The following is a 17672-nucleotide window of genomic DNA, read 5'->3' on the forward strand; positions in this document are numbered from 1 at the left end:
GGTCTAAAAAGGGATTTGTGGGTCACTTGCTCTGTCGTCTTAGTTTCTTTATGAGCTGGTGTAAGAGAACAAGGTGCGTTTTCCCCCACAGCTGTTTAATTAAGACCAGAAACGGGGCCGGGGAACTGGAAGGGAACACTTTTTACTGTATGCTATAGGTATTTATTATGCTATGCATCTGAACTTCCTCATAGATGCCATTTACTGAGTCAAACATCTCTATATCTGGTGCTTGTGTAATGTTAGTTTGAATAATAACATTTCAGACATATTTTCAATCAGAGCGGGAATAAACAAACTGTAGTGTAAATTACAGTGACCCTGAAAGTATTTGGACACACTAGACGGCACAAGCACACTTTTGAAGCAAAACATGTCACAAAAATATTTGTGGGAACTTGATTTGATGATAACTGACTTCACACATTGACTGAAAATCACTCCAGGACCAGTTAACACACTTTTTTTTTAAAGCCACTGGCTGCTTCTAGGAGGTCAAAGTTCATTTAGAGGATAATATGGTAGATATGGTACCCTACGCCCAAGAAAAACCTCTCATCAATATAACCAGTCTCTACTGGTTAAGTTTTTTTTGCGACAAAGGATATTTAGATGTACTTTAGAATGAAGTTAATATCATTTTGTGAATAGGCGATAAATCAGTGGGAGGTGAGTTAGTCCGTTGAGTCTACTTTAGATTGGTCAAGTCTTGGCTGAGCACCATTACTTTGTCATAGAGCGGTTATATACAGAACAAAGAGCTTATGTGCTAATATGAGGTCATGATTCTGAGGTGGTGCGCACAAAACCTTTTTGTAATCGTACATGCCCATCTCGTCTCTTTTTCTGCTCTTGTGTAGTTAATTGATAACATCTCACTCATTCTATGTAACTCGGGGAGAGAGAGAGAAAGAAAGAAAAGATGGAAGCAGTCAGAAGGAAAACGAATGAGAATGTGTGTCACTGTCATGTTTAATTATCTAAGCTCTTTTTTTATAAAGTATCATTCCAGATCAAACTTTAGAAAGAAATGTAGGCAAATCTGGAAACATGGAGGATTGTTCTTGCATATGTTTTGCCCCGTCACAAACGTTTACTGGAAAAGTACAGCTCTGCTACTGGTGACCCTGTTTGTTTGTACAGCTCTGCTACTGGTGACCCTGTTTGTTTGAGGTGGGACAATGATGAAATTAGAGTTGCTACATTAATATTAGGATAATAGAGGTTTTTCACCAGAATTGCAAGGTTCTGGATGGAACAAATTGGCTCCACAGCACCCCAAAACATAATGTTTTCTCCTGCCACCTCCATGTATGCGTTAAAATGTTAAATGTTAAATGTCAAATCACCCAATTTTAAGCAGTTTCTTAACATTACATAAAATGATTTAACATGTTTTTTATACAGTACCAGTCAAAAGTTTGGAAACACTACTATTTTTAATGCTTTTGCAAGAAGTCTCTTATGCTCATCAAGCCTGCAGTTAAAAAAACAAACAAAAAAAAAACAGTAATATTATGAAATATTATTACAATTTAAAATAATGGTTCTCTTTTTTTAATATACTTTAAAATGTAATTTATTTTTGTGATGCAAAGCTGAATTTTCATCAGCAAGTACTCCAGTCTTTGGTGTCTTATGATCCTTCAGAAATCATTCTAATATGATGATTTGATACTCAGTTATTATCAATGATGGAAACAGTTGTGCTGTTTAATATATTTTTTTGGAATACTTTTTTTCAGGATTCATTGATGAGTAAAACGTTAACAGCATTTATTCATAAAAACAGCATTTATTCAAAATAAAAACCTTTCTAACAATATAAATCGTTACCATCACCTTTTATTAATTTAACGCATTCTTGTTGAATTAAAGTACTAATTTCTTAAAAAAAAAATAGTTATTGTTCCCAAACTTTTGAACGGTAGTGTATATTGTTACAAAAGATTTCTATTCTAAATAAATACAGTTCTTTTTAACTTTTTATTCATCAAATAATCCTGAAAAAAGTATCTCAGGTTATAAAAAAATATTAAGCAGCACAACTGTTTCCAACATTGATCATAAATCAGCATATTAGAATGATTTCTGAAGGATCATAAGACACCAAAGACTGGAGTACTTGCTAATGAAAATTCAGCTTTGCATCACAAAAATAAATTACATTTTAAAGTATATTAAAAAAAGAGAACCATTATTTTAAATTGTAATAATATTTCATAATATTACGGGGTTTTTTTTTATTTATTTTTTTAAATGCAGGCTTGATGAGCATAAGAGACTTCTTTCAAAAGCATTAAAAATAGTAGTGTTTCCAAACTTTTGACTGGTACTGTATATATATTTAAAACAACATTAAGAGATTAAACTGTTTTCACAACTTGAATACATTTTTATTTTAAGCAATTTTAAGCAAAATTATTGGGAACATTTTCTATGACGCTATAATATATAGATATAGAAATATGAGTGTGTAACTATTTAAATGTTTTAAATGGACTTTTCTTTTAAGATTTTAACATGTGTTTTCAAAACTAGTAAGATAATGTGCTACGATTATTTGATGGGCAGGTAATATAGTAACATAAGTAACATATCAGTTAAATCATCTTTCGGTTCAAGCCTATGTTTTGCCCGGTTCTGAGAGAGGTTCACATATCCTTAACCAAGCACCAGCACTATTTTGGTGGACGACCAATATGGGTCACTTCCAAAACTGATATTCAGCTGAATTCATGCATTTGTGATGGGGTGTGAGATATCCTGCCACATAAGAGTGAACATTTCTCCCGCTCTCTCTGTAATCCTCCACATTTCCAATAGCGATAAAAACACTTCTTATTTCCTCTCCATTTCTCTCTCTTTCTCTCTTGTTAACCCGAACGCACTTTTTCACATGTAAGTACACACACATACTCGCTTCCTGCCCCCTGTTGCTCTGTTATAATATATTTGACTGGACATTCCCTTGAGGAATTCCTGGTGCTCTGTGAACCAGAGTCACAGCAGTATGATCTCACACACACACACACCGGAGAACGCTCATTAATCACTGTTAGGTGACGGTATGTGCACGCCTGCGTATGTTTGTGTGTGTGCGAGTGATTTTTGGCTGAGTTACTGTCGTTGTTTTTTATGGAATGTGGTAAGATGTGGCTTTTGAGGATATGATTGGGAACCAAGTGATTCCCAAGTGGTTCTTGCACAATGCGGACGGAATACTATACTGAAATACCCTGACAGAGTTTCTTGCACTTCTTATTTAGTTGCGGCACAAGACTGCTACGGAATCTACAGCAAGAAATATACATCGTGACCAGTGTAACAAACCAAGACAAACCAATTCTTTTCAGTGAATCAAATACATGTCCAAGTCCAACAAATGACTCTTATGATCCAGTTCTATTTAGTGAACCAAAACCAAACAGTACAACCCAGTGTAATCCGATTTCTGAAAGAATCCCTCTTTTGAGCCGATTCTTTTCAGTGAATCAGAAACATACATCACAACCAGTTTTGTCTTATCACAGAATGAATTAATCTGATTGAGTCAAACACATTCAGCGCAACCAGTGTAGTCTTACTTGCGGTACTTATCGGTATTTCTGAATGTATCGTAAAATACGGTATTGCTAAAGGTAGTTTTAAATGATTAACAACTAACTGCTTTACATTTATTGCTGTTTTGTTGCCTCCTAGTGCAAATCGGCCACTTATGAGGTTCTATGACTGTTGTCTTGGAAGGCAGCGAGGCAGTTCACTAGGTTTGGGTGAGGAATAAGTTGCAACACTGTACCTTGTTCTGCTCTTTTACACTCAAAGTGACATGAATGGCATGTTGAAGTATGTGCGTGTGTGTATGTTCAGTCCGTTGAGGGTTTTAAGTATGCACCTGCTTCAAGATTATGCCCCCCTGGGTCTTACGGGTCAGACAGGAAGTATGCGAGTGCGTGTGTATGTCTGTGAGAGACAGAATTGTTAAGAAAGGAAGTGCAGGGTGGGGATTTCTGGGTCTGTCTCCCCTCTTCCGCGATTAAAAGCACGAGTTCCAGGTGCGACTGACAAAAAGGCCTCACGGATTACAGAGGAACTTCCGGAAGATCACTCACACCTCTGGGTTGTAGGTGTCTGCCGCCCGTAGGCTAAAGTCTGTGACCCCAGGCCAGTTACAGTCCACGACTTCTCCTACTGTGCAGTTTTATGAAAATAAAATATGAATGACTCTACGTCGCACGTTCACAATCGTGAGACTCTTATAAATGCATTCCTCAGGTATGAAGTCTTGAAAACTCACACGCTGTGTTTTAATAAGCCTGACAGCACTGTCACGGGAGCTTTGTGGTTGAAGTGGTCATGTTTTTGTTGATCACAGGTGGTTAAGCTGGAGGCTTTTCTGTCTTCTTCTTGTTCTGTCTCTTTTTCTCTCTTGCTCTCCTTCCCAGTAAGCTCTTAATAACAGGGCAGTAATGTCGTACTCTGACATTACGGGGGCTGCAGTTATGTCAGGTGTTAGTGGAAGTAGCTTTGAGGAGGGTGCAGAATATTCACAAATTGTCTTTCTGTCTGTTGAGCCTTTCCCATCCTATGTTTTTTTTTTTTTTTTTCAGAGGGACTTTCCAACTGGGTTTTTTTAGGCCGTATATTCCAAGAAAATTATTAGGATGTTCGGTTCAGGACGTCTGCTTGTTTTTGAAACATGTCCATTGCTGCTAAACTGTTAACTGCTAGCGCAATTTGATAATCCTAATATTCCTCAGATATTCTTCTTTTTTTTTTGCCTATTTTATTTTTGCCTATTTTTATTTTTATTTTTATTTAATTTTTATTTTAGCCTTTTTATTTAATTTACTTTGAACCAAAGCTTAAAACCTAAGTGTACTTTAAAACTATAACAAATCAATGCAAATGTATTTCTTGTTATATTATATTATATTATATTATATTATATTATATTATATTATATTATATTATATTATATTATATTATATTATATTATAAATGACCCTGGATCACAAAACCAGTCATAAGTTGCACGGGTATATAGCCAACAATACATTGTATGGGTCAAAATTATCGATTTTTCTTTTATGCCAAAAATCATTAGGATATTAAGTAAAGATCATGTTCAATGAAGATATTTAGTAAATTTCCTACCGTAAATATATAAAACATTTATTTTTGTGAGTGAATGCAGCACAATCGTGAACATAAATGGACAACTTTAAAGGAGATTTTCTCAATGTTTCGATTTTTTTTGCACCCTCAGATTCCAGATTTTCTAATAGTTGTATCTCAACCAAATATTGTTCTATCCTAACAAACCATACATCAATGGAAAGGTTATTTATTCAGCTTTCATGTGATGTATAAATCTCAATTTCTAAAAATTGACCCATGTGACTGGTTTTGTGGTCCAGGGTCACATATTATATTAAACCAAACCAAACCAAACTTTACTACTACTCTTTTGGTGCCTTACAAGCACTTACATTTCTTTTTTAGAAGTGCAAATTCAGCTCTTGTTCATATTTTATTGACTAATGATCTATATATATATATATATATATATTGCACTATTTTTATATAAAAAAAAGCTTTTTCTAAAGTCTTACATTCTCAGTAAATGCTTCAATGTGCACCCTTCAGATTTGCATTAATAGTCCAGCGTGTTCATCTGTTGTGCATCTTGACTGGTTAGTTCATTATTCGTTGCTCTGATGTAGACATTGATATTGTGTGCCGTTCGGCCATTTCTGAATCATGATTACGCTTGTGGTTTAAATGAGAACTGACCGAAAGAAACAAGCCAGAATGATGATTTTAAGGGATAATAGATTGTGTTTCAGACATGCATTTGAGAAGCGGATCAGAACCAGACCTCCAGAGCTCCAGGCGGTCTCTTAACATCTGCACAAATGTCTTACGTCAGAAACAGACGTTGCTTTGCGAAGTTTGTGAAGAGTTTGATTCGAAGCATCATCATTGCTCCGTTAACTACACAGGACATAAATACCCTTAAACACTAAAAGAATCTGGACTCTGAATGTTGGTTTGTAAATACAGTTATTAGTTCCAGTTTTGGTTAGCTGTTTATCCAGATGACCTGCTGTTTTTTTGTTTTGTGTGAGGTTGTCCTGTGCAAAGTTATGAACTGATTACGACCTCATAAAAATTTTTCTTTGCTTTGTGTTTAGTATGGGAACCATGTGTAATGGTTCAGAGGTGAGTGCTGAAACTCTTTCTCATGATGCGTCTGTGCTCTTGTTTGCAGGTTCCCCCTTTATCCCAGAGGAGAGCGTTTCCAGTTTGAATACGGTGTCTATTTGCTCAACAAAAACATCGCCCAGGTAAGAATCTCTCAACAGGTTCCACTGTAAAAATCAAGATGGCTGAATGACTGATTACACAGGGTGTGTATCTGAAACAGAAGGGATGAATGTTGTCCAGTGAGTCAGTACTTTAAATAACCCCTGAACTAAACTTCTATGTTGAGATTTTGCTCTCAAAGTTTTCACAGCTGAAGTTCTAGAACTGATGCACTTGAATACAAAGAGTTTCATAAGCCATTGCTCAAATCCAATTTCAAGTTTGAGCTTTGATTCAGAATTATACAACATGAATTTAATCGATTTCCCTGGTTAAGTGTAAGATTAGCACGCCTCCATGGCTCTGGGAGTGGAATCCAAGCCTCCTGCGCTCCAGCTGTTGCCCCAACTTAAGGCGGAGATGAATAACACAGAATAGACTTCAGAAAGAGCCAAGGAGGTCGACCGAATCGGTCCATCTCTGACCCACGCGAGCGGCACGCACGTTGCTCGAACAAAAACGTAGCTGTGCGTGGTATGGAGTGATATGTAAGCTTAGCCAACTCTGAGGGGAAAGCTTATATATCTGTCATGTTTGATATATGCCTCCATTTGTAGTCTGACTGCGAGATGCCCTCCGCAGCTTGTTCTTCATACTGCCTGTCGCCCACCATTTCCATTCCACGTCCCCTTAATCAGAACGAATGTAATGCTTTGCACCTTTGCCAGAAATCTTCATTAACCTTGTCAGTGTTTCTCTGTAGGGCAAACTAATGGAGCTTATCTCGGTGTGTTGACCGCGAGATCAAGCGGTTTTTAAACTCATCGTTTGTGAAGCCTCTCACCCGGAGTCAAGCCGATCCATATGAGCTCAGTGAACTCAACATTTTGAAGCATTTGAGTTGGTTGAGCTCAAACATGGCTACGTAGCATACTGTAACAGATGAGCTATAACCCATTTAATTTTTTGGGCCTCTGTGTTGCACATGTGTTCCAGTTTGGGAGAGAAACTGTCCGGAGAATGCATGACGCTTTGCCCTCGAGTCACGCTACTTGTTATTGCTTTTTCTTTTAGCTTTAACTCGCGATCCCAACGGCTAGGCCTGCTGTACAGTATATATTCCCCTCTGCATCTTTCTCGATACGCCCCTTGCTAATCCGAATAGGACTAGGCTGCTTCATCGACCCCTAAAAATTAGAAAATTGAGCTTGGCTTTTCCTACTAAATATGATTTGCGAATAACTAGCAAGCGAAGGGCTGTTTGTTATTTTGTTGTTATTTTTCTCGTGGTCTCTGCCTCTAACTTTTTCCCGTCTGTCCCTCTCGTCTTTAATGCGTTCCGTTCGTTAGCCGTAGCCGCGGTGGCTCAGTGTGTCCGGCTGCTGAGACTAAGCAGAGATCGGGTTTCACAGCGGCGCTCTTGTTCTGGAATGGAGGAGATTAAACGTCTATCTTTTATTAAATTGTGTGTGTTTGAAAACGATCCAAGCAGGCAGGAGGGAGAGAGAAAGGAGGGGTGTTTTAGTTGCTTTGAAGCAGCGCGCTGACTGGATGTTGTTTTTATTTAGTCCTCGTGTCATGGGAGGAAGGGAGAAGAATGTCAGGTGGCCAGTGGGGTTTCGCCAGGGCACTTTTGTCTGTGATAGATGAGTTAGGAACCTGGTGATAAATGTTTTTTTTTTAAATATATATTGTATTTTTATTTGTTTTTCTCTGTCGTTTGCACTATTGCTTTGCTGCTAGGGTTTTGCTTTAATATTTCGTGACGGTGCTTTTAAAATGGTTGAAACACTCGTGCTGTTTTAGTGTGCTGTGAGACTGTCAGCAGAGAAGTTATCTGTCTTTTCAGGGAAGTTAAGTCTCTATATCCATTCCCTTTAAAGCACTGCCGCTGTAGCCATCAAAGCAAATTCACCAACATCAACAATACATTTTAAGGCAAGATCAGTTTTTTGTGTGTTTGTGTACTTACCAGATAGTTTTGTGCAATATTTGTAGAATATAATTTGTACTATTGAAGGGCTGTGCATTCTTGCATGTAATTCTTTTTAATGTTGACTGATGTTTTATCATGTCGCACAATGAATATCACATTTTAAAGATGCCATTTCAATGAAATAAACGTGTTTTGAGAGCAGTTTTTGAACGTATGAAAGCATCCTATATGAACACACCTTAAGGGGCCATTCACAAAGAACGCATTTTGCATAGAGACAGATTTTTTTCCGAAGGATATAAAATAAAATAAACTTATTTAAAAAAAATGGAACAGTTTATTGAACCTTTAGACAAAATCTTTAAAAAACAAACCAAATTTGAATGAAAAAAAATGCATGTGTGTTTTATGTCTGGTATCATATTTGATAAATCAGGCTTTTATGGCTTATATAGTATGAAATAGGAGAATATGGAGCTCCTACTCGAGATGGAAAAACACCTAGAGTTTATGCAGTTTGTTAAAGTTACTGATATTTACATGGTCAAAAAGTAAGATGAAATTGTGATAGCTTGTAATGTAAATCAATGAGATCTTTATAACAGTATAGCAGACTTCATACATTAAATGCATATAAATATAATTTGTAACTTTATATTTTTCTAATAATATGTCTTAAGACAATATTTAAATGCTTAGTTTTATGATCAATGTGCTGTATTTTTTATTGTGAAGTGCAAAACATATAATGCGAAGCAAGGCAATGACGATTGAGAGATTTTACAAATACATTTTCCTCAAAAGCCTGATGTATCATATTTGAACATGACTTTTCTATAAACTGATGTATGGATAATCAGTTGCTTCAGTCCAGTAAGTGTTCATCTTGAAGTATTCCTAATAATACTAATAAGCTGTTCTGACATTATAAAAATCAGTAAAGATTTCACAGCTAAAAGACACGTGTACACAACATGAAGGGGGACATTTTTACTTGCATTTTACCCTTTACTTGCTAAAAAAAGTATAAACTATCATTCAGATAGCTGAAGGCATGTAGTAGATTGCGTACTACAGGTTTTTCAGCAAAGTTTGGATCATGTTGATCATTTAGAGGCCTTAGACATTTGGATATCAAATATACTACTATGATAATCATCGCTAATTTATCATGCAAACCAGTGGTTGTGTGGAGTATTTCACAAAAGTTTAGAGGATTAACCTGTAAGCACTAATTCATGTATTAAGTAAAAAAATAAGCTAGTATTACAGTAAAAATGAATGAATAAAATCAACCCATTATGCTGGGTTTAATAAACAACCAAATTGCTGGGTAAAATTAGCCCAACATGTGTTCTGTCCTACTGTATATTTGCCCTTGGACTTAAAACAACCCAAATTGGGTTGTTTTTAACCCAGAGTTTTTTTTTTTTATAGCCGTTTTAGGGTTAAAAGCTTATTTTATCTTGACTGCTGCATTATTATGCTGCAAAAGATATAATAAGATGTGAGCACAATGGTCAAAAACGTCTGAAAAAAAACACGTTCTTTGTGAATTACCTTTAAGGAATGCATCTTATTGGTGTCTCGTGACCCTAATCCAATGTAATTATAAAAGGCTTCTTTCGACTAGTTATTCCGACAACCCACATACATGCCAACTGTGAAATTATTCTTAAATTGCAACCTTACGTGACTTATTTGGATGTTGTCAGCAAGGTAATCATGGCAGAAGCTTGAGAGAGAGAGAGAGATTTAAGCAGTTTTTGTCTGTGTTTGTTGCATTATAGAACATGTTTCAAGACTGAAGCTCTACTTTTTTTTGGTAGTTAGGCTTGGCTAGTGTACTTCCTTTGGTTTGGACCTCAACACAAGGAAGACAAGTTAAACACTGTAAAGAAGGAAAAAAAAAATCCTTTTTTTATTTCTATTTTTTAACATCTTTTCTGTTTATGTTAAATAACAAGAGTATTTAATTCATTACGCCTCTGCCGAGACTTCCTTCAACTGTCATAACAACATCTGGAATGTTGTGAATTTGGCTTTTAATAGTCATTATGTTTTAAATGTTGTTCTTGTTGGCAGCACAACAAACACTCTTGTGCTGCTGTTGTTTAATATATTTCATATGGATCATTCAGAATGTTGGTTTGGAAATTTGGACACCATACCATTGAGGTCAAACTGTGTTTGAAAAAGTTTCCAAGCCTTCAAAACTATTTAGCATGTATATGTGTGAATTTGTGTGGTGTCTAAGTGGTTCATCTTCCCCTAGATGGCAGAAGCACTGAAGTGACCAACCCTCAGTTGAAGCTCCTGAAGCACAGCAGCACTCTGAGGACAGATTACCTTCTCTCGAGACGCTGCATAAACTGAACGCTGAAAGAAATATTACAATTAGCACTCAGTTGCCAAGCTAGTGAGATATCTTATTTGGCAAAGGAGCTCAGCAGGAAAGGCTGTGCTTGGAATTAAACCCAGAGTGGGTTGAAGATTATTAGGGAATTTGAAGTGTAGGTCTAGCATTGTGCCCTGTTCTCTGCAAAGCCAGGAAACCTGGCAGTATCAGCACTGCTCGATGACCGGATCTAAATTTCTTTCTAATGCTAATATGCATATTTTGGTGCACTCATGATTGTACGTTTGATAAGGAGGCTTTGGTTGCACTTGTTCATTCAACGCTTTTGGACTTGTTGAGGTACTGAGAGTTTCCACTTGAGAACCAAGTTTTTTTTTAGATTTAGTTCTGTTTTCATTAGTCATTACTATATCATTGTTTGTTTTAGATTAATTTTAGATTTTTAGTTTTTAATGTTTAATGCAAAAGTGGGAAACTGTTAAAATGTAAAAAAATTCGGCGCAGTCTAGTGTTATAGCTATCTAGTTGCATAGTTGCAGGTTTTATGGTATATTATCAAAAACTACGATTAATTTATAGCCATTGTTTTCATTTAGCTTTTATTTACATTTTTATTCATGGTAATAACACTGGTTAAACCCTTTTTTTAAATTAGTTTTGTTATTGTTTACCCCGTGATGAAACACTTCCCAACCAGGCACACGTACTAAAACTGGCAAAGTGTAAAAAAAAAAAAAAGGAGGAGGAGGTTCTACGCTGCAGTCCAGGATGCATTAGGGTGCAGTTGTCTTGCGAATTTCGCTGACAAAAAAACCTTGGAATATGTTTTAAACCTTGGAAAAATATACCAATATGAAAATTTTGACCGATAACCCATAATTCTTTATATCTGAAAGCCTATAACCGATTTATTGGCCGATAAATTGGTCAATTTTTATATAATCTTTTTTTGAGCCTGATTAAAAAAAAACAAAAGTCTCACCATTAAAATCCATGTCCTAAGTACACAATTATAACATTCTCATTATAATTGTACTGTATGTAGCCTATATAACAGACTTGCGCTGCACATGTTGCACTTAACTGCCCCCCCCCCCCCCCCCCCCCCCCTTATTTTTAAAAGCATAATTTCTTATTGGGCCGATAACAGTAACATTAAAAATGTTTCTGACCAACAGAAAGCAACTTGGTTTAAAAGAGTGACTTCTGTGTGAGCCGTGCTTCATGCATCACTACACTATTGACAATAGACCTTTTTTGCCCTATTTCACCGCTATTTCGCATTTTACATTTAGCATTTGTGCTGCGTTTTCAACCCTCCTATTTAAACCTTCATACCTCCTGACATCTTGCGATTGAATCATTCGAGATACATGAATATGTTTCGTTCCCTAAAGTCTTGCAGGTGCACATGAACTCTAGCTGTAAAGCGGTGAGAGATTCTTGGTTGCCATTAGTGTCATGGCTGTTATCTAACATGACTTTTCTGGGATGGAAACCATATGAACCTTAGGTGAGAGAGGAGATATGCATGCAAACACTCGCACGCCTGCAAGTCTCATTTTCATTCGCTGTCACACGTGTAGTGAAAGGCTGCTGGTTCCTGTATGAGAAGTTAACTACTACTATTACATACCTGCCTTCCTGTGAGAGCGTTTTTCCTTAATGCGAGAGTTAGCAAGGCCACAACGGTGCTTTGTGAACAAAATCACCTTTGTGTGATTAATGACTCGGGCTAAGTGGCTTTATTTGTGTATATTAAGCAGGAATTTCCATATGTCACATTCAGCATTTACCTCCATCAGACTGTGTACATAACCTCAGAGTGTGAGCCGGCAATGACTCTCCGTTAGATGTGGTGCTATTTTCTCATACGTGTTCGTCTATGAGTGATTTGCTCACTTCTTGTTTTTTTCCAGCCCCGCTAAGGCTTTAATTCCTTTTTTCATATGTTGTCTTCATTCACGTTTCTTCTTCCTTTTCTTTTTTTTTTCTGCTCTTGACTGAGGGTTTTCCTCCTGTTTGAATGCATTCTAACATGACTGCGCTTTTATCTTACTTGATTTACTGTGTTCTGTGAAAGAAAGATCAACATAGCGTTGAATGTGATTACCATCATGGGTCGCTAACCGTAAGATGAGCCCAAACACTGAGAGAAACGGAGAGTTTGGGAATCAAATCATGATTTTGAATCCTTTTCAGTTGCATTCCTGAAATAGAGACTTCGATCTAATGATCTGAACAAGCCTGTTGCTGATCTACCCTTCCCTTTGTGTATATATGGGTGTTTCTTTAACTTTGGGCACTTTTATGTCCTATAGGTTGATTTTTATGAACGATAACAGATTTGAACTATTTCTGTTATATAAAGATTACATTACAACAGCCGTAGAAACTTTTACCATGCCTGTTTCTTGTTTTTAGCCTTACCCTAGAACTAGACTTTCAGCCACTTTCAACTACAAAAATCTGTCATAACTATGATAATCTAAACAAATCTACTAAACAAAACTAAACAGACTAATTCCATATTTGCTTATAAATGTAAATTTTTAAAGAAATACTACTGTACCACAGTTTCCACCACACTGAACTGAATAAAAAGTTGTTTGTGTGAAGTTAGTTGGTGTACTTGTTAACCAAGGACACAATGGTGTCAGTAAATAATTTATATTTGTACTCTTGTCCTAGATCCAGACATTAAAACTTATACTAAGATCTTATATTTCCATCAACCGATGACTGACATAATTTCCACCCCATCATGACAACCCATGTCTGTATGAAAAATCAAGGTAAATGTAATTTTTTTGTTAGTGTTGTTATTGTGCATTAACAAAGTGTGGAAATTATTAACAAAGTGTAAAAATATAATTTCTTTGTGTCTATTTAGGATACATAAATTGTAATTTTATTCCAAAAAAGTGTAAAATGTGTCCATCACAGAATGATATACATTATACAGTAAATAATGTGAGATGTATTGAAAATTACACTGGGGTGGAAATGGTTAATAAAAAGAAATCATTTTGTTAGTAGACAAATGAAGTAAACTAGTACGAATGTGGAAAGTGTTTATTTTATGTGTTTTTAGTTTCTAATAGTCCACAGGGCCAAAAGTGGTCTTAGTTGAAGAAACACCCACCTCTCAATTCCTAACTCAGTTTACCATTGAAGGCAGCCCATTGAGTCAAAAAGGCTGACTGGTCATATTTACTTATTTACCCTTCCTCCTTTAATTAAGATCAGACAGGTAAATAAAAGTGGGAGTTGATGAGTGTTGATGAGAGAAAACTCCCAAGAGAACAGCATATTTAGCACAAACTATTCCCAGGCTATCCCAGAATCCTTCCTCCCTGTCCGGCAGACCTGCCTGCGGTGAGTGAGTCAGTCCAACGCGGTGAGCTGGACCCTCCAGAAAAAGCCGATGTATTGCGTATGCACCTTCCCTCGCACAATGAGAGCCCTTCTCCTGTCGGCCCTCCATAAAAAGCCTCATCTTCACAAACCAGGCTCAGTGAGTCCGTCCAAACCAGCGTTACGCCGTGTTTGTTTGCGTAGCCGTGAACCCTGGTCCCCCTAGTTTCACCGCCAAACCAACATCACTGGGGACAAGAGAAGAACTGGAACTGATCAACTCTTAAAACAGCTCTCCATCTCTCCCAAGCCAGACGGCATCCGCTTTCCATTTCAAGGAAGTTTGCTTTGGTGAACTGCATAATGAATCTTGTTTTCTGTCTTTTAGCCCTATGAAAGTTCACTCACTGTACTGGTAATTTTCATTTTCCTATAGAGGAAATCGAAATGCGATTTTAGCAAACATATGTTGGTTATTACTGTACTAAGAGCCACTCTGCCTGCAAAGCAGGCGGCCACGTAATCATCGAAAATGTGGTTTATATCTTAATATATTTAGGTGCCATTTTAAAAGGGTTATGAGTTGTGTCCCAACTATAAAAAATACCACTTTTTAACCCACTTTATTTTTCACATCTCAACCGCAGAATTGTTTTTGGCAGAGCGTAAACGGGCTGCACTAGCATACATGGGGACCACCCTATGTTCTCAAAAGGGTATGGGAACGAAGCCTGTGGACCCGCCGTCTCCTTATTCAGAATTGATTTATGGACGAGGGAGGGAAAAACGGATTAACGGACTACTGGACTCAACTAGTCTAGATGAAGAGATTACATCCCATTTCACCCCACTGGTGCACCTGACTTGTGGAATTTCTGAGAAAAAGACTGATTATTTGGTTTGTCTCAACAGCTTTATGTAATGGCGCTCAGTGTAATTGCATCGCAGTGCGGGTGCACGTTTTCGCTGTTATCTTAGGAGCGATTTGTTTTCCATAAGTCATCAGGCTTAATAAGCTGAGTTTCCTTCAGGCCTGGGAAGTGTGTTACACCTCATCCATTAGGACTGTACATGCCCACCCAGTCAGTAATAAAAGCCTTCACCAGTTATTCTAAGATAACAGATGGCTGCTGTATTTCAAACCAAACTGAAATTACTGATATTAATGCAGCCAGTGATGAATGAATCTATCACTGGATAAGACCCAGCTAAATTCTTTCTTTTTCTTTCTTTAAGAGACTTACTTAAAAATTCTTACCGCCCCAAAATGTTTGAACGGTAGTGTACATTTTGAAAATTGTTAGATTTTATATAGATTAAATATAGATTAAACACATTCTCATTTGTATTCACTGTATTTATTTATTTGTTTGTTTGTTTATTTATTTGATTTATTGATACTTTTTCTTTGTCAAAAGCTTCATTGCATTTTTTTTTCCAGTCATCTTTCCATTTCTTTTTTCCAAACTTTTTCTTAATTATTTCCTCCTTACCTCCTCTCTCCCTCTATGTTTCTTCTACAGTCAGTGACTAGATGAAACATTGAGATTAGATCTGATACTTTGGCCAGTATTTCTCCAGTGTTTTTATATGGCTGTGTCACATCACCGGAGGAAGCCCTGTGCTTTTGTCCAGAATTTGTTGGCGAGCGTTTGCTCCTTTTAACTGTGATATTCTGTTCAGGGACGCGTGATTCAGATGTCCTCAGAGATTCTCAACTTTCTCCTTTCTCATAGCTTTATATATGATCCCGGTTTCTCCTGGCTGATCTCTTGGCAGAACAGCTCATTTTACTAGACTTCACTCTTAAATATAACCTTCTCATACAACATGTCTATGGAGGTTTCCCCTATTGGGAAGGGTTTCAGAAGTTTGTGTTTTTCTATTTTGCTTTATAAGATTTGAGTTTAATCCACATCAGAAGCATCATGGCCCTTTATATTTTTGAGCCAATTGATTTTTAAATTCAACTTCAATATTTTTTGTAAGTACTTTATTTTGTTTTATTTAATCAAAAACTACACTAGACTGCTTAGATAAAGTTGTTAAAAGACTGCCACTGATGCCCTCTCAAAAATAGGCCCATGGGCCCATGTAATGTATGCATGTCACAGCTGAGTTCTACGTTCTAGCCATTACACGGTGGGGCCTTGATTCTTAATTTAAACCTGGCAATTGGTCTGGTTCTAAACTGTTACAGCACATGCTGTTGTGGTTGTTCGTCTGTCTGGTAACATTATGTGTTTTAGCACACACTCCTCCCTTGCTTTTACTGCTCCCACTAGTTTTAGCTTTGTGTGGTCTTGATTCCCCTCATAGCTTGTTGCTGTTGCACCTACAGCAGCCTGCGGAGTGAGCTGGAAACCTCTCGGGGATGCCTTCCAGTACTCATAAAAGCTATATCACACCACAAGAAGTTACTGAGCATGTCACCACAAGGAGTTGCCCCCTTCATGCCTATTAATGTAGCGCCCAACAGCCAACTGTAGCTCAAATTTGTGCTCTCTTGACTAGTCTTCCATTTCTAATTATGATATAATTTACTCGTCCTCATGTCTTCCCAAACCTGTATGATTTTTTTGTGTCAAATTGACACCTTTTGAAGAAATGTAGTCATTACTTAATTACAATGAATGTGGATGAAGCATTTCTTTCAGAAAGTATAATAAAATGAATCCATACCACTATATTCTAAGTATTCTGAGGCCATTTAATAGCTTTTGTGTGGAGCGGACCGAAAAGTATTTTTCTTGATTTAAATAATGACTTGCATTCTGGTCTGTTTCTCACTCAAAGCTATTTTATTGCTATTGTATACTTGGAATATAACACACAATTTTATGGGCCACAAGCTTGAAAACCTTAGTTCCATTCATTCTAAATACATGGAAAAGTTTGACCAGTACAATTCTTTAAATTTTCTCCTTTTGTGCTCCAAGAAAAAAGTAATGCAATTTTGAAAGGACATGAGGGTAAACAATGACAGAACGTTCCTTTAAAGAAAATATAAATTGGCCCTAAGACAGAGACCTGAGGCACACCGCACTTTCTGCCTGTCCTTCTTTTGATCCAGCTGTAGAGAAGATTCAAAATCTCTTTCTCTTTCCTTTTCTTGCTCATTCGTCTATCAGTGGATTCTACATTGGCTGGTGACCCTGACTGTCTGGTGGGTCTTCCAATGAGATTTTGGATGTGCATAAAGCTCAGAAACAGCAGCTTACTCTTAGCCCAGGACTTCAGCCAACCCAACTGATTTACGAGTGTATCTGGGGCTGTTGTTTTGTCTGTCATTGTCCTCCTGGTAACCCATTCAGCGTTTCTAAGCGAGGAGAGGGGGACAGATGGAAAGAGGGAGTATAAAAAGAGAGCAACTGGGAGAGCACAGTACCGTTAGCACTCGTCACCTTCACTTGCTCCTGGTTTTATAAGCATACCTCTGGCTAGCCTCCTATGGCTTTATGAAACACTTAAATGGCTGTAATTGAATTTCCACGGTTTTAGGTCAGGAGCCAGGGGTTCGCCTCACACCGCAAAGAGGAGAGAGAGCCACTAAATATATATGTTTCAGAAAAGGTAGTCCCCAGTCTCCAGTGGCCCACTAATGATGCGGGTGTGTCTCAAGGGTACTGTATGTGTTTGTTTGTTTGTTTACTACTCTATGGAAAGTGAAAGCTCACAAACAGATGAAGGGTTTCCCTTGAGCCTGACCAT

At 37.2% G+C, this 17672-nt stretch overlaps 1 protein-coding gene across 1 annotated transcript in view; it reads left to right on the forward strand.

Annotated features, from left to right (window-relative positions):
• uvrag (UV radiation resistance associated gene) overlaps positions 1-17672 on the forward strand; it is a 111110-nt gene that overhangs the window by 64708 nt on the left and 28730 nt on the right. Inside the window, exon 13 of the mRNA XM_084400485.1 lies at positions 6275-6350. Within this exon, the coding sequence (XP_084256611.1) occupies positions 6275-6350 (76 nt within the window). The remainder of the gene's footprint in view (positions 1-6274; positions 6351-17672) is intronic.

This window comes from Rutilus rutilus (assembly GCF_951802725.1).
Source record: "Rutilus rutilus genome assembly, chromosome: 25".
Lineage (NCBI taxonomy): Eukaryota > Metazoa > Chordata > Actinopteri > Cypriniformes > Leuciscidae > Rutilus > Rutilus rutilus.